Below are 18,724 nucleotides of genomic sequence, written 5' to 3'. Positions count from 1 at the left end.
TTTTCTCCAAAAGACCTTTCGTTAAGAATAGAATAGGAAAACTGTAGGTCAGAGAAGTCTTTATATGGGTGTGGCCAAGTGATAAGAGGAAAGGAGGCCTAGATATTAGAGTTCCTTTAAGTCTTATTTTTTAAAAAATATGTATTATGGCTAAACTCCTATGATAACTTCTGCTACCATAATCTGTTGTAATGATGCATACTGTTTTTACACTTCTGTTTTCAGGGACGATTTATTGAAGCCAGTTTGGAAAAGTGCAGTAAGACTGAGTGCGAAGAGCCTCCTTTCAACTATGTGGTTCAAATGAGCAACAAGTTATTGTTGGATATTAGACGCTACATTGGAAAATACTATAATGTAAGTATTCAGAAAATACTCTGCCATGTGAGATGAGTTTTCTGAGTGGTGCTGAGCTTTTGGTGACTGTTAACTTTTTTTTTTGTACAGTCCAAGGTAATAGCATATGACATCAAAACCCCACTTTGTGAAAATAAATCAATTAATGGCTACAAATTCTAATTAAGAATGCTTGTTTTTTCTAGATGTATATAAATTTTTGTAACTGTGTGTGTCAGTATTATTACAGATGGAATAGATGTTTTCTAGATTTTTAAACAAAAAAGTGCAGAGTTGATTATCTTAATGCTTTTGAGAAAACCTATGAAGCCTATCAAATATACAGATACCAGTTTCACATGTAATTGAAATCTGATTCTCTTTCTCAAGCCCAAATTGATGTATACGTGTTACATTGTAAAAAGGAAAACTGAATGTTGCTCTGTAAAAATTCTCTGAAGGACAACAGGAAGGGAAATACTATGAATCTATCTTTATAATGATTAGGAGGGAAAAAAAGAGGAGAAAGATGAGTGGTTAATTAATTAGATAGAATTTCGGGGCTGTGGGCGCTGGAGTGAAGGAAATTCAAAAGGCCAAGAGTAGTGATTGGCTTTGTGTGGCATTGTGGAAAAAAAATGTGTAATATTTGAAATTCCTATCTTCACATTGTCCAAAGTGGTGACTGGTTAGGAAAAAAAAACACCATGATTTTTTAATTATATCAGTATGTTTTACGTCTCTAATATGCTGGAAGCATCATATTTTGTGAACTGGCAGCTAACCATTTTGGTCAAATTTTCCTACATTTGCTTATCCCATTGCCTGCATGCCTTCTTTGGTTATCCAGCATTGCCCGTTCTCACAGCTTCAGGACAGACATAATTTGAAGGCACTCGTAACCTTTGGGTTCTCATAACCTTTGATATACTCAAAAAAGTGTATTGTTTTTAAAATTTGGCCTGTAAACAAATGGCTTTACCTTTATTTGTGGTGTGTTTTCTGAAGCATTACAAAATACTTTTGCAGACAGCAATTACAATGCTAAGAATTATCTTTATAGTTTAATACCGAGTATGCATTTTATATTGTATTTCTTCTATATTAGTTCTTACTGCAATTGTAGGTAAGTGTTTTTTAAGCTCTTCTCTGGATATGTAGTAATTTCTGAATGTATAAATTCTTCTTTGGAAGGTCTTTGCATCAAAGGGAGTACAAAACTTTCTTAGAGTATTTAAATTCAGGCAGTATTTCACGAGGTAAGGATAGATTGTTCTTTCCATTGAAGTTAAAGGTAGATTACTTGGACAGGTGAAGTTACCAAAATGCTGGATCTCATGTTACTTTCTTGCAAAGTCCAAGTGCCTGCAAAATTATCATTCGTTTGATACTACTATACATATAAAATTATACAACTTGTTATTAAATAGTATGTCAAAGTAATATGTGTACACAGACTGCTTTTGTACCAAACTTGCTTCTGATCAACTTTTTTAGATTTAGTGATAATACACAATGCCACATGCTAAGTAATTTCTGGCATATAAAGTGCTAGAAAACACATGCGTAAGATATGCAATAGTAAACTTGATGAATGAAAGAAGATGCATTTAAGGGCAAGAAAAATTCTTACTGCTGATAAAAACAAAGTGGTGTAATATTTTGTTTTGTTCTCTTTTTTTTTTTAAGACCAAGCTGTGAACCTTGCAATTTGCTTACATTGTATTAAAATCAATTAAGTATCTTACTGCATGGTAGATAGGATAATTAAGTGTCCTTCAAAAGGAATTTGTTTGTCCTTGTAAGTAAATGCTTTATAAACTCAGTTATATTTTTAGTACTGAGAATTTACTTTTAACCCAGTTAGCTATAATAATAAGGTTTAAAACTACATTTTAACTGTGGAATACATTCAGACTCTGGAAATGCGAGATTATTTTATTGTAAAAAGTAATTTCCAAATTGCACAATAATTTTCATTTTTAAAAAGGCTTTCCATGGAACTGGGAAGAACTTTATGTCTGTCCTGTTAGCTCGTAAAAAATCAGATGCTGTGAGTTTTAGTTTATTCCTTTCATCAGGTACTTGTAGTGACTGTATAACATCTGGAGTTGGAATTCAAGTAGGTGTTTGCACTAATATATATAATCCTATGAAGACACGCCCAGAAGTAGTATGGCAATGAACAGTCTGAACAAAACATTTGATGAAACTCTGAGATGCTTATTTAAGTATTGTATTGTAGTGGTTGCATCTGAAAGCACTAGAGAAATCATTTAATATAGGCAAATATATTGTCTAATTTGGTTACTCCATTAATATTATTTTTTTGCTTATGACTGTTGTTTGTGTGTTGGTCAAATGGCACATAATAGAAAAACAAAATGTAAAACCTAATTTTTTTAACCTTTAAAATAATGAGCTACCTTTTATGAAGACAGCCCTATCGAGTCTTTCAGTCTGATCAACAGCTCACTGAAATGAGTAAGCTTTTTTTCAGTGAGCTCTAAATAAGATTTTTTTAAAGTGTTAAGATCATTGCATGTTGTTTCCTTTAGTCTACTGAAATGCTTTTATATCTGGCTGTTTAAATTTAGGGGCGAAGGCGAGTACCATGAAATGTAAAAGTAGAAAATCTGCTTGCCCTTTTTGACATTTGAAACTGATAAATAAATACAATGGTGATATACTTCTTTCCTTTAAAAAGATGCAAATGTAAGTGCCTAAGTAGAATTTTGTAAGCCTCCTACAATCCTATTGTTTTGGTAAATTACTCGCCTTTGTATAAAATTTTCTGTTTCGGCAATAATTTTTTGCCATTAAACATAGAATTGTTTTCTGTTTGTCTTCCAAAAATACATCTACCATTGCTCCAGTATGTATGGATTTCTTAATGGTATTAACAATACCAGTTTTGATAATCTTACTCCTAACTGTAAATATATCTAAAAAATGACATGCAAAGATTTTATTTCTTTTCAGAAATGCATTATTCTATGAGAGATTGATCCTGTTGTGTGCTTGCTTTTTTTTTTTTAATTCTGCTTCAGAAGAGCAAATAGATGAAAAGAGAGAGAAACGCTAGCTAATCTAAATTGGGAAATGAAGAGGGCTTTTTTAAGCATGAAAATTTCATCATCTTGTCAGCTGGCAGAATGCCTGCTGTGTGGATTCACAAAGGCTAAGAATTACACTTTCATGAAATTTTCCTCACTAACTGCCCTGGTTAATTTGAAAGATAACCCACTGTTCTAATTCATTCCTCAATTGGGCGGTGCAGGTTTTATCTTTGATCTGACAAAGCATTTGTGTTAATCGTTTTGGCCCTCTACTAGACACTCTTGGGATTGTGCTTTTACAATAAATGTGTCTGTGATAGCTCTTTAGTCTATTATACTTACAATAGATCCATAGAACTGGTAATTAATTCTGTGCTGCTTTGGAAATGGGGAAGAATAGGTGTAGCTCTGTCAAGTGCTGCTGGGAAGTTTGTTTAGCTAGTTCATTTTTGAAGTGTTACCCTCAGCCATCAATGAAACATCCATGCAAGGGAATGGGTGAAAGCTGAAATATGCAAGCATAAATGGCAAAACTGACCAACTTTTGTGCATAAGGAGGGTGTCATTTCATTTATAGTAAGTGGATCTAATTACTGTGATGGAAACTGTTTTGTGTTTCCCACTAGAATATTCAAATGGTCGTTTTTGAGCACTTGGTAAATAAATGCCAACTCTTAGATACCCTTTTAAAAAGCCCTGTAAAAATCAGTGTTCACACCAATAAAATGATTCCCATACCTCTTCAGCTGTTGAGGTATTAGTTTTGCCAACTAAAAAGAACGGAATAAAAAGACCCAACCTATTGTATATGCCATTTGAGGAGTAACAAAATTGATACTGAGCTGGTTGGACTGGCATGGTGTTTTTCCTGAAGCAGCAGTTTTTAAATCTTTTTGAATACACACCTGTAATAGTATTAGTAGTATGTTTATAAGTTAAAACCTGTTTTTATATAGATGCTCTTTATATGCTGTCTAGTTAATAGTTTATGTCATCCTTAGATCTTTTTATGTTTTTCAAAATGCATAACATGATGCAAACTTTAAAAGGTTTTTTTAAACTTTAAAAGTTTTTTTTTAAATACTGAAAAAATCTGTATTGCACTGGTTTTGTTTTACAGTCTTTTTCTACTGGATTGTTGTAACCCACAGGCAGAAGTGAATTTGGAGGCTATTGAACACTGCTAAATAACTTTATACCGTTCCGCTGCAAAAATTCAGTGTTCAATAGCCCTCAAAATTTCTCATTTCTTACCTGTGGTGGGGTGGTCTACTGCTTGCACATGAGCTTGCAGTATAAAAGCATGTTGGTACACTTTTCAGGATCTTTCAATTATTATTTTTCATATACATAGCTGTTCTGACTAATGTATATACGTTCTTGGGTTTTGCATTAGTATTTTGTGCACTTAAAGAGGTAAAAGATTTATAAACAACATTATAAGAGGCAACAGCGTTCACACAGGTTTTGGGATTGCATGGCATATTTGCTTAAGAGAACAAAGATAACAGGGCTTGTTGTGAACCTGGAATCTCCCACACTTCAATCAAATGTATTGCCAACAACCCACAGGTGTACACCACATGAACAGGTGAAAATATGATTGTGGATGATGGTGATGACTTTTGTAATCATGTTCTCGCAACAGTCATGTATTGAAAGCTTTTTTGTTTAGTGTGTGGGTAGGGGTAAGAAGTTTCTTTGTCATGAGGGAAAGGTGCTATTTATAGTGGCAATAGTACAGTATTTTATTTATTGTTGTGCTAATAGTACTAGAAGTCTCTGGGCATGTGATGAAGAATAGGTAGGGCCAGAAAATAGAAGGAATTGTGACACCAGCTGATGTGGTAGGCACAATCAGATAGCTAGACTGTGCTGTCAAATTAACTCCAGTGATTATTTTGAGCCCTTCCTGTTTGTATGGAAATGGGTTTCTGAGTCTTTTCCAAGTTTTAAGTTGTATCACTGTCATTTTGGTTTATACATACAGAAACCGAGACATTTATTTTTAGTACTGAAATCTTCCAAGTCAAGGCAGAATGAAAAGCAATTGGAGTGAAAGATAAAAGATTAATGTGATTCCATTCACAGTTTACTGGGGACCTGAGAGAGGGAAGGGAGGCTGCCACCAGATTATCAAGAGCTTTCTCCTCCCCTCCACAGTAGCTTTTTCTGATTCTTTCCTTGATTGAGCTTGACAAATGGGTTGTATTTGGAATCATGTTTTGGTTAACCAGGAGGAAATTAGAGATATCTTGATCATTTGACAGAGCAGTCAGTGTTCTGCTATATGAAAGCTTTACACATCTGTCTTATTATAATTTATGTTTATTGAATAATAAAAGATAACTCTTTGCTTACCGTGTGTAGTGCGTTTTGGGGACGAGTAAGCAGTTATCTGGCACAGCACTCATAGTGTCTATTAACTGGAATTGATTCACTATTACTGCAACTTCTCCATGATCTGCCCTGTAAAGGAATTGTTTGTTTTAGACTTACAACATCAATATGATTTTTAGTGAAGTGTTTCAGAGTAATGGTCGATATGTCTTTACAAAGGGTTTAACTCTCTTCATTGGATTTTACTAGCCATGATGGACATGCATCCATTTCACTGATGGTTGTGTGAGGCTGTGTGACACTCTGGACTCCAGATTTTAGCTGCTGAGAGTGAGCAAATATAAGCAAGGGAGCAGTATCTGTTTACCGTTGATTTTTCCTAGTGCTTAGTCCACGGTCTGATACCTTGTTAGAGAAGACTTAATGACACTAGATATCTCTCTCAGCTCTTTGTAGAAAAGGCTCCCCAGGCTGGCCACTGCATGGAACAGGTTCTAAGAAACGGGGATTGCGACAGTAGAGTAAAACTAACTTTGTAATTTCCTCTGTAGGTAGAATACAGGAATGTAAGGGCTTATTATCACAATAATTTGTCTTCTTAGGCTCATAAATGTCAGTATTGTGAAGATCATGTTACAGGAAGTGTGCTCAGAGGTAAATATGGTCATGGTTATGATTGCCACCAAGTGTGTAATGTTTACCTAGATGATTGAATCATTCATCTAATAACAAGATGTTGCTGTCTTCAGAGGATTACAGAAAGCACTGTCTTTGAAGGTACTCTGTTGGAACTGATCTGTTACCCTAGTTGAAGCAATGATGAATTTTGGCAACACTGGGAGAGCATGTTTGTGCTGCACTATAGAGATATGGTTGCAGCTCTGTGTATCTGATGTAGCTATAAACTGACTACAGAGTATGTCGCTTTGGTGTACCGGTAGTGGTATTGATTATGAGATTCTGTAGCCAAGAATTTAAAATCTTGGGCAAATCTGTGCAGCCTATGGAGAGGTCTGCCACAACTGCATTACTAATAGTGCCTGAGCAAGCTACTTTGAGAGAGAGTGACCAAATGTGCCCTCCTTGGGATACTACGTTGGATTGACAAAAGTGCTATAAATGCTATATAGCTTTATAGGATTTGCTTCTTCTGAGACTATTTTAATAACACATGAATCACAAGAGCATTTATGACAAATCACTTTAAGGTCTTAAAAGGATCGGTGTTCGTCTTTCTTCTTATTATAGTAGTTTTAGAGAGCCATTTTAAATCTGTTTAGATTTTTGTTACATTTAATTTAAATTTTTCATGGAAAAGGATCTCACTGTTCTCTAATTAGAGATATTACAAGAAGCAGTATTCCAGGTAAACTAAGGCTTAAAGTAAACCAGTTCTCATAGAATTTTGATACAGTTAATGCCTTATACTAGAACAACTTGAAACAAAAAAGTATTGAAGTATCAAACCAGATTAAGTCTGTATCATTCTACGGAAACTTTTAATAGAGAACACATTATAACCAGCTTGCTAGGAGATGACACAAGTGAACAAGGTCTGTTGGCCTTGAATACTTGTTGCTGGTTGGTGTATATATAACTAGCAAGGCTTACAGCACTCAAGCACCTGGCATCCCTCAGGAGAGCAAAAGTTAAAATCTGATGCTGAAGAGACTGTTTTCACTGGATATGGTTCTTTTCACAAGGATAAATTTGCTTGACATTCATGACCTAAAAATAATGTGATTATCAGAAATGTTTTCTTAGAAGGCACTAATGATACAGATGTCCATGGTCCAATGCTGATTTTAGAAAATGAAAGTTACTTGCTTTAAGCCTTTTTTTTAAAAACTAAATTGGGACCATATGTGGTAATTCAGAGTTGACTGGGCATATAAAAGAACAAAATATGGAATGTTTTATAAGAATTGTAAGAAATCTAAGTTATCTATCCTAAAGTTTCTTAGGTTTTATTACAAACCTTCCTTCAGCTTTAAAAGAAGGCTTAAAATAAGTTTTATAGCATTTGGGAAATGAAAATATTTTTTATGCAGTTACTTTCTTTTGTAAACATTTTTGTATTATGCACTCTTTTATAGTCCACATTCCTGAAGATTATCGAATAAGAAAATCACAGGAGTTGGGGAGTGACAGAGGGCATACACAAAAAACTTCATCTATGTTTTCCTCAGCATGCTTTTCCCTGGCATAGTGGGAATGGGTCTTGCAGGTGTTTATTTTTTCCTTCACTTAGATTTTAAAATAATTGTTCTAATTTACTGGTTTAAAGCAGTTCAAATTGTAAAAAAATATTTCCAGTAATATTTAGTCGCTGCTATTGGTAAAATACTCTTAGGAAAATTAAATAAGGTGTTCCTCAACAGAAGCGATTCCAGTATTCAAAATCTCGTCATATAGAAGCATTGTAGTTAGAAGGTTATTTCAAAAACTTACATTCAGCTTAATGTAAACAGCTCTTTAGTTCTTGATGTTATTTAGTATTTGGTGCAGCAAAAGAAAATTGATAAATTGTAAGCATTCAAGGATCAAACAGATCAAATGGGTGCTTCAGACCTTTCAGCTTGGTTCCTGGGTGTAAGTCATGTACATGAAAAAAACTTCAGAGCAATGAGCCTGGACAACACTATTTAGCCAAGCTCCTCTGCCTCTGTGTCTTCATTCATGTACTTAGGGATCGGGAAGGCAACCCCCTAGCTGAATGAGACTTCTAGGAAACTCTTGATTTTTCTTTTAAAGTGGCCAAGAGAAGTCTAAGCAGTACCAGAGATAACGCAACAAATTGTCTGTAAGATTTCCTATATCCTAGGAAGCACCAGGGTCAATTCTAGCAGCCTATGCTGTGTTAGAGTTGACTTTTGTTGTTCCTCTTGACTAATGAAACCTGTATTTCTACAGGTTTGTTGCTAAGTTTAAGAGAAACAGTTTTGAGAGCCAGTGAAGTTTTGGATCTGAGATTAAAACAAGGTGTTATTTCATGTTAAGTGAGAATGCTTCTGTCTGCAGGAAGAAATGGCGAAATAGCATTACGTTAGACATGGCTTCATAAAAGGGTTTTGCATTTGCTTCACTGTGTCTTGTTCAGAAGTGAAGGTCTTGTAAGCACTACAGTTTCTGTTTTCTACAGAGTGCCAGTATTTCCTTCAGTGGATATATGCAAGTAGATTTTAAAATTATTTTTAATCCTCAAGCATTAAGAAAACAGCTGCTTAGTGTGCCTGCTTTGGGAGATGGTATGATTTGAGTTCAGAACCTTATTCCAATGTGTAGTCAGATAGTAAAGCTGCACTCCAAAAACAGGTGTAAGTCTCTGTAAAGAGTCCTTGAAGCTTATCAGTCAGGTTAGCTAGATTTATCTTCAGATAATATTTCATATTATGACATCTACCAATGGACTTTACTCCTACTTTGTACTGAACATTAGTTACTTTTCCTATATGAACATGGTTTTCTGTACTTCTTTCTTTCTTTTAAACTGAGCCTGATGAATTGACAAATCTGCCTGTGCTTTAGTCCCAGGCATTTTGTGATGGCACACTGTTTTGAAGGCACTTTTATAGCTAAAGATGAACCTCCCCTCCGTATTTCCATGCCATGCTGAAGCTTATTGTCTCTTCAGTCTGCCCACAGCTGCAGCATCCTAGAACAGGAAAAATAAAAGCTGCATAGTCCTGCTAAAACTGTTATAGTAGTTAAATGACAGTCTTGTTCACTCTTTCATCTTAAGAGTTTCAACTCTCCAAGTATCTTCAGTCTAGTAGATTGTGTTAGACTTTGAATCCACAAATGTAGGAAACATTTCTGAGGTTTTCTAAAGGTATACCGGGTTTCTACTTGAAAATTAAGGCTCTGCAGAATTTGACAAGTAAATGTTTTCCTTTTCTCCTGAACAAAATCATTATCTTTGTAAGTGGCATCTGCAAGAGAGGCATCAAAAATCCACAACTATCAGTAAAGATCTCCAGATAGAAATGTTTATGCAGTGACTGAACTTGTTCTATCTAAAAATAAAAATCTCAGTTTCGGAATTGTAGCACATACGCTGAATGTCTTGCGTCTTTATCTTCAGTCTCCTATGGAACAGTATAAACAAACTGTTGATGTTTGAAGTTTGGGGTTTTTTTACTAGACCAGAAAGCAATACTTCTTTGTCTTGTCTTTTTCCTTTTTATATTGGTGGCTGTAGTTCAAATGTGGAAAACAAGAAAGTATGAACTCCCAAATGTATTTCTTTAATTCATACACCCTCTCAACAACAATACCATCCCAGAGATTTATTTAACTGCCATTTGTCTTGTGTTCTTTTTCCCTTTATCACTTGTCACACCCTGGTTTTGAAGATTATAGGCATGCACATGTTGGAGGGCATTTCTGTAATAATGTGCTTTCCTAATGAAAATATGGTCAGTGTAGCAATAAAACCATCGTTTGATGGACATTCCTGTATTAGTGCCTTCAGTTTGGATTATGTATATTTTTAATGTCTTTTTTGTTTGCTTTAACAGCACTTAATTTCTACATTCTGCCATGAATACAAAATATTTAGCATTATGCATATTTTACAGTTGGTATGTCTTAATTATTGTTTAAATTTTTAGAAGTTACTGGATTTGGAAGAATTATCTGAAAGGACAAGATAGGAGGTGGAGTCAAGTGGAAGTGTATCCTCATCAACTCTGCAGTCAGCCCCCATTCCTTTGAGTGCAAGGCAACCCAGCTGTGAGGATTGCTGGCCACACTCATCAGAGAGAGAAAGAGGTTGTGGGGGAGAGAGAGAGAAAATTAGCAAGACAAAATTCCTTTCTATCATTCCTGTCTTTACACAAATTCAGACTTCTGAGTTCCCATACGTGAGAGTGTAACTTAATTTCCAAATTACATGATGAAAGCACATCTGTCCCAAAATTAATACCTCTTGAGAATATCATAATTGTATATACTGAAAATAATTAGTATCTGTAATTTGCAAGTCATAAATGTCTAATTTTTAGCGAAGTTGTTTGTTTCCATTTAAGATAAATTCTCAATTTAATATCCAAAGCAACATTTGACTGTACTACAAAGGGGCCAGAATTGTTTAAAAACAGAGAACCCCCTCACCCCCCAAAATACAAAGACACAAAATGACATGTGCTGAATTCTGTTGCAGAATGTAACATAAGCTTTCTGTGAGAACTTTGTAATTACTGTAATAATTTTTATTGATTAATACATATTTTTTCTTATACTGAGGCAATTCATGCTGGATGATCTTGCAATAGAACTAGCAGGTATCAGGCTACCCATTGACCACCTATCAAGTGCAAAGAATGAATGTAGAGTTTGAATTTGGTAGAATGTATTTTTTAATGTATATATGCCTGTATGTAGATATATATGTGTATGAATAATGGCATTAAGATTAATACAGCTAATTAGAAATATTAGATTGTCTTCCAGTAGTTCATGCAGTATTGGTGATGCTTTTTCACACTAGTATTTGCATGTGGTTGTTATGCTTGTTTGAAGGAAGCAATTAATCAAATCCCCCCTCCCTCCTACTGCTTTCTATCTCTCTTTTTCTTTCTGTTATAAAGGATCAACATTTATACTGTTTTGTTCCTTTAATGGGGCACCTTTTGGGGATCACCTTGTTAGGTTTTTGCCTTTTTTTTTTTTTTTTTTTAACCCAATCAGTGAAGTGGCAATAATGGAGTAAACTGAATTGTGATATGGTCCTTGAGAGAGTTTCCTGGCTGATTAAACACAAGGTAGTTTTAGGATCAAACACCCCTGCTCCCTTCCCAACTCCTTAAGTAAAAGAGACTGAAATACCCTGTAGGGAATTCATAATTAAAATTCTGTATGATTTGACTTGTCTTTGGAGACTTCCTAACAAGAATGAGTCAGACATCTTAAAGCCTCAGAATTAACAAAATAAGCCTATATTATTTGCCAAGAAATGGTCAGGGATTACTCCAAAGTTTTATTTTAAACATTTTCTGCTGAGTCCATTTGCGAAGGGCTTCATGAGGCTAGTGGCAAGATGCCACTCAGTAATCAGGTGTCATTCAGAAAAAAGCTTGAGTAGCAAATACCTATTTGAGGAGCATCTAAGATTGTAGTGAAAATAAGGAAAATTATCTAGGAGTGATTACAAGCTTTCACAATGAGAAGTACATCTAGTTTCTATATAAATTAAACTGGTGTCTTTCTAGACACAGATCTGTGCATGAGAAGCCAGCATCATACCCAAGGTTTAGTCTCTCATATTGATGGAGTTGGTGTGATTACAGGCCTGTTCTTCTTCAAGATAAAAGGCATATAGACAGATCTTTTTCTCTCTCCTTCTCTCCACTCTCATCTTAATTGCAGGTAACTCTTTAGCTACAAATTTTTCCACTTTCCTCTTTATCCCCTGGTGGTGAGACACTAAACTGTCTGGAATGCATCAAACATGATATAGTGCTAGAAGGCTGTTAACTGTCTTGGTAGGAAAGACCTTCCGTCAAGAACGGGCAGCATGGCATCCTTAAAATAAACAGGTTAGTGAAAGAAAATGCAAGATGTGCCTCTCCCTCCATCTGTGGTAGTTTCTTCAGATTAATTCTCCTAAGCAGACTTCGTTAGTTGTTTTTAGGATGTTCCAACTATGTCTGAATAGCAATATTAACAAAGTAATTTTGCTTCTTACATCTCTTAAGTGTTTTGGAACTCTTAGGGCACCCTTCAAGTTTGGAACTGGTATGTTGGAGCATTGTCCTGCTTACAGAAGGTGATGGACTAGAAGTTTGGAAAATGTCATTCCTAGTGGTTAAAAACATTATATGCTTTAAAGCGCGCCCCCTGTTTTGCCCCTCACTTGGGGACTGTCTGTCAAAAACTGAGGAATGAGAAATTTGCCAGTGTACAAAGGACTGCAAGAATCTAGTCTTGATGCTTGCACTATTAAGGTTAAATATCCATCCGTCTTTAGGCAGTTCCCATAAATTTTGGCATTTACAAAATTTATATGATGGCATATGAGAATTTCAATCAGTGGTATTAATCTTCAGTGATCTCCATCCATGGTCTGAAGGCAAGTAGGTATCACCTGCAATAATCCATACCATCAAATAATGAGTATTTAGTATAACATCTTTCCTCTAAAATAAAGTCATTGCAGTTAGTTTCCACTCAGAATTCAGGAATGGAAGCAAAACTAGTCCTGCCCTGTGTGTTCCCTCGTTCAACCTCCTAAGAGGCTGGCATTCACTATTGATGAAGTAGAGAAATTTCTGGGCACCAAAATATTAAGACTGAAATCATGGTGCGGTAGAGATTTATTTTCTCCGTGTACTGAGCTTTTTCAGCTTCTGTTAGGGTTGTCCTTGTGAAAAGGGCACTAAACACAAAGATGTGCTGGATGAGAGACAGTCTTAAGAGGGATAGAATTGTTCCAGCAGCAGGGAATTTTGGGGGAAGAGATGACAGTGTTGTTTTGGGACTAACCTGTTCACCTTCAGTGAAGAGATGAGGACCAACAAGTGTCAATTGTTCTGCTGCCTTGGCAGGGCAGTGGACAAATGAGCCTGGGAACTCTGGAAGATGCCTTTTTGATCTCATCTTGTTGCTTTAGTTGAACGTTTAATACCTTCAGTTACATCAGGAGCAGATAAAACCCAAGTTAAAATTACTAAGATTCAAATTAAGATTTCCTAGTCTAGGAAAGGGGGATGTGTTGCTTTTCTTCCCTTCTCCCTCAAGGGTTATGACAGGGAAAAATAAAAATCCTTGAACCCGTGAGTGAATCACTATACTGCAGTTTATTTGGTCACAGAAGACTGAGTCCACCGATAATTGTGGCCAGCTAACTCAGAGGGGGGGAAAGAAGTGCATGCCGGCAGAGAAGTTATTGGACTTTTAGTGTTTTACTGAAACATTGCTTTCATGTTCATTACTTTGCAGATACCGTAGAGGTGCCAAAACAGTAATCTAATGTAAGGGTTGAAAAAAAAGAAAAAAGATTATGCTTCACTCTCTTGCCACTGCTTTATTGTTTTAAAGATCAGGCTTCTGGTACTAAAAGAACAAAAATCTACTGAAAGCTGTGGATTCATAGGAGGAAATATGTGGCTGTTTCTGACAAATGGGTTAGGAAAGAAGCTGCATAAAAGCCTCCTTTAAATTATAGAAGATGTTAAGAAATATAAAAGTGTTACACGTTTAATGAGTATGTCTGACTTGACGTTTTGGGCAAAAGTCAGTTTCTTCCAAAGAAACTTGTAAAAAGTTTGTCTTGTGGGTAAGTCTGTTTCACCTTTATGAGATACCAGCATACACACAGGTAAACAAATTCCTTTATTCCCCATTCTGTTCTGTACTGTTGCTTTCCATACTGAGTGCTCAGTAGAGATCTTCCATACCTTTCTATTTCTGGAGGTGTGTTATTGACAATAGCTGCCATCTCCACATACCTTTTTTTTTCTGGAGGCAAAATGACACAGACTGAAGTGCTTAATAATCAACCTTATTCTCAAACATTTAAGCATATCTAATAATAGTATTTCGTTATTATGGCTAATGCTTAAAAAAATTTGAATTTTAAGACTTTTTTTTCTGAACAGGAAAGTAGTAGTAAGATAATTCTTCCAGCTGCTCAGAAAGTTAGGAAGTTACTAGAAAGTAATTAAGTGGAAGAAAAATCTTCCCGTTTTTCCAGAATACAAGACGTCTACTTCAGTGAAGTTGTGCTTAATACTAAGATGTTAGCTTTTATTTGAGGTGCTTCTTACTGAAGAATTACTTCATTGCATTGCCTAAAAGAAAATGTACTGTTGTTTCTTTTTAGTGTGGCTTTTTTTTTTTTTAACCCAGCAACCATTTTTTTAGAGCAAAGTGTTATGAAAGCTATTAGATTATGAAGGCTCTGCTACTTCTTCAGAGAGCCTTGGCCTATCCCCGGGTATTTAATCGCTTTTACATCTTTCGTAAGAGAAATACAAGAATGTGCTTTCCTTGAACTTAACAGTTTGGGCAATTTTCTGTAATCCAGTAAATACAAATTGTACCCTGATTATCCGTCTATGTCTGTCAAGCAAATTTTAATGGATGAATGAATGAGTCAAATCCTATGCATGGAAATACACAAATATGCAAAATAGGGGTCTAATTACAAGGCTGCTAAATTTACACAAGGTCAGGTAAACAAGGCACTGTGTAATGATTATTAATTGTTAATAATGCCTTTGGCAAAACACATTTCTGCTCTGAACACCTAATATGTTTGCTTTTTTAGTTACATGAAACAGCCAAATTGATCAGCTACTAGAAAAAGCAAAAAGCATTCTTTTCTCCCATCTTTCTTCTACCTCACCTCCATAATTGCTTATTAATTATTTCTGAGTAGTGGGAAGGATACTGTTCTGAAAAATAAAAGTATTCAACAGTTATGTATGAAAGTTCCACAGTAAAAAATGAATAAATTCATTAACAGGTAACTTTTTTCCTCATAAGGTAATACTAGGAGCATAGAAGCTCTTACAATCTGTTATCCTACATGATAAATAGGAGCCATTTTTTCCCGTTTCATAGTTATCCTTTAAAAATGTTTTTAATTTTTTTGAAGTGCTCAGTCTGTCCTGCCTTAATTCTGTTGCTCTTTCCTTCGCCCTCATCCAAATATTTTTTAAACTTAAATTTACATTCATTGCTAGATATATGTTACGTTGGGTTGTAAAGTTGTAAGAACAGTTAATTTGGACAGGAATGGTGAGGGAGATTTGCAGGTAGAAAAACCTATCTATAACGCATTTCATAGTTTTGCCTGAAATTTTTCTTTGGTTTTGCAAGTACAGTCCTCTCCTGTTGCAAACTGTGCAGCAGCCCTAAGTTTCTTTCAGCAGTACCACTTGCTTTCTATAGCACTGTCACAATCATAAAATAACATGTTCTGAAGATGAAACAAGTTTAAACTTCATGAGGAACCAAATACTCACAAAAATGTTCAGTCTTCTATGCTTGTTAGGTCATTGCAGCCCAAAACCACAGACTAATTAAGTATTAAACTATGAACAAAGGAGTTTTATTTAATGAAGGGATTTGTCTAGTATAGTGTTGGTCTCTGACATTAGCTGTATGCTTAATGATTCAAGGTACTCCCTCAAAGACAAATTTTTTCAGTAAAACTTTTTGTAGGATATGCAAGTTTCTACTTAGTGGCTGACTTTTCTGATAAAACTGGGAGTATTTTCACCTGTATGACTGCACGAGTCTACTGCAGATACAACTTCTATATGGCATTTTGTGACAAGGAGTTCCAAAGGCTATTTAATAGTGTTTAAATTTTTTTCACTGCTATGGTTTTGTCATCTTTTCAGCTTCACTGAAATTCTATTTTGAATTGCAAAGAAAGGTAAACAAAACAACAAGTTTATCATCTGTATACTTCATTGTCCGCATTTATAGGCTTTCTTTTCTCAACTTCTGTTTTCATTGACTGTCTTTTGCACTCCTTTTATTTCTCTTTTGCCATGATAGTGGTGGCAAAACTAAATATCAGCAGGCACGGGTGTTCACTGATGTGAACTGTGGTTTTGATGGGTACACAAAGGCTATGGCTATTTATCAAAATCCCTTTCATCTTTTATGTTTCTGATTATTGAAGTATAGAATTGCTTAACATAGTTTTTAGCAGTGCAGATGATCAAACTTGTGGCAGCTACTGTGTTAAACACACACTAAGTCTATTAATCCTGAGAATTCGTAGTAAAAATCTTTCAATTAGTCAAAATTAATCTTTTTTGTGATACATGTATTTACTTTTTATAATGTGCTTGTAATCCCTCTCAGGCTGCTCTTCTCTATTTTCAAATGTTAGTAGAAAGATGTTATTTCTAGTAGAGTGATGTTATTTCACTGTATCTGGTATGTTTATAACCACTGAAAAATGTATTGTCTCATGCTTTTTTTTTTTATTATAGAGCTGATTTTGTTGCTGTTCTTTGCATTGGTTTCTTCTATTTGGTTTTAGTGATGTGCCCAGGATTGTAGGCAGCACTTCAAGTGAGGCCTCTCTGCTGCCTTTATACAGAGAAATGATTACTTTTTAGTCCTTTGTTCAGTTTTTTTTCTCCGCTTCTTTCTTCTCATTCACTTTTCCTTTTGATTAGTGTATTATTTTAGCATAATTTTTGCCTTTCAGCGTCGTCTCTCACTGTGAGCTAACATTTATCATTCATCTCTCCTCTTTCCCTCCCTCCCTCCCTCACCAATATGGCCAGAATTATCCGTGCTGGTTTTTATATTTATGCTCTTTTATAACTTTGCATTTGTTGCATTTCTGACTCTTTTCTATTTTCCACTGTTGTAAGAACTTCTTCCAATTTGTATGTAACTGTCACCTAAACAATTTCTGCTGTTGATTGTTTTGGCTCTGAACAGAAAGCCTGGGTGGTAAACAGCCTTATAAGCTTAGCAGAGGCTAAACTTTTCCATCTTCTAACACGAGGAGCTCTCAATTCTGATATGAATTATTTGCCTTTTCTCCTACATCAGGGTTAAAGTAAGTCTGGATTCTTGCTGGTAAATTGAGTTTGTTTAGGTCAAGCTGACCTCCATCTGAGATCCCAAAAGTTTTGTTCTTTTGGGTTCTAATTATTTTCTAATATTTCTCTTTTATTTCTCTTTTATAATGTGAAACTAATACCAGTAGGTAGACTCTATTTAGCTTAGTTTTGTTACTTTCTGTAAATTAATTAAATGATCGCTCTTCTGACTGTTTAAAAAGTATGCATTGAATGTTCACATATCCCAAAGATCATTTGTTAATTCAGAGTTATTATTTATCTTACAACTCTGGTACTACAAACAAAAGAAGGTATGACTACATAATTTGATCACTTGGACCAGACTTGGGGCAATTTCTGCTACTGGTTGGATTTTGGAGTTTGAGTGGATTTTTATTTTTTTAAACTAATTTCAGTAAAGGTATATGCTGCATTGTTAGTGATATATTTTTATTTTATTTTATTCCCCTTCAACTTTTATACATATTGATAAGTTCAGTCTGTTTTGCAAACACTTACTAATGCTATAATACGTTTTCCCATATCTCCCTTCTCAAATTTTTACCGTTATTGATTGAAGATTCAATTGAGAAATGTGTTTAGAACCCTGCTTTCTGTGGTAATCATAGAAGTCAGTGGGAAGACAAGAAAATTGTATTGAAAGAAATTGTGTGCGTGTGTGTTTTGTGTTTCAGCATAGATTATCTCTGCCAAAATAATAGCTGTCATTTTGTTCTTGTTATATTAGTGGCCTGTAGCTTACTACTACCCCTTTTGCCTTGCTTTTGTCCATTCGTCTATCTGTGAGTAGAAAAAAAAAATTTGTGAAGGGCCATAATTTGGGGGCTTTATTATGCTAATAAAATCAATATTTTGTTATCTATTTAAATTAAATATTCCAAGATGGTGACCCCACTCTACCCTAGTATCAAAGCTGCAGACCTTAACATTCAGTGACTTTGAAACTTGGGTTCTGTTTAGAATTTCATGTCATGCCTGTCGCAGGAGAAAAAGATGGAAAATGTATACACTGAGCCTATAGGACTTCCTGCAGTGCTTATTAATCCTTTATGGATCATTTGAAATGTTTCTAGTTTATTTAAGCTTTGCTGCTTGTATCAGATTGTTCCTGCAAAAAAAAGGAAAAAGTGATCATGCTTTGAATTTTTAAAAATGATCTCACTTTCAAGCAAAAGCACTTTTATGCTCCATTAGAGTTGAATTTGCCAAACTCTTACATCGCAGTAACACAAGCTTTACTGGATAGATAAACGTGTTGTTCAAAGACTGACTAGAACTTTACCAAACTGCATATTAAGATTTTGTCATCTTGCAATTTTTGTTCTGAATATTTTGTTCATGTGAATAGAGGGGAGAGACAAAATTATTTCATTAAGTGTGCAGCACAGTTTTAATCTCTTAAAACAGGATAGAAAATAGAAAAATCAA

At 35.0% G+C, this 18,724-nt stretch overlaps 1 protein-coding gene across 3 annotated transcripts in view; it reads left to right on the top strand.

Annotated features, from left to right (window-relative positions):
• The window catches only part of POLA1 (DNA polymerase alpha 1, catalytic subunit), a 206,752-nt gene that overhangs the window by 94,206 nt on the left and 93,822 nt on the right, over positions 1-18,724 (top strand). For all 3 annotated transcript variants that reach the window (XM_074929696.1, XM_074929714.1, XM_074929705.1), the window contains one exon: positions 226-357. In XM_074929696.1, coding sequence (XP_074785797.1) covers positions 226-357 — 132 coding nt within the window. The remainder of the gene's footprint in view (positions 1-225; positions 358-18,724) is intronic.

Source organism: Athene noctua, chromosome 1, assembly GCF_965140245.1.
Source record: "Athene noctua chromosome 1, bAthNoc1.hap1.1, whole genome shotgun sequence".
In the NCBI taxonomy this organism is placed as follows: domain Eukaryota; kingdom Metazoa; phylum Chordata; class Aves; order Strigiformes; family Strigidae; genus Athene; species Athene noctua.
This window is presented reverse-complemented; position numbering and strand designations above follow the sequence as displayed.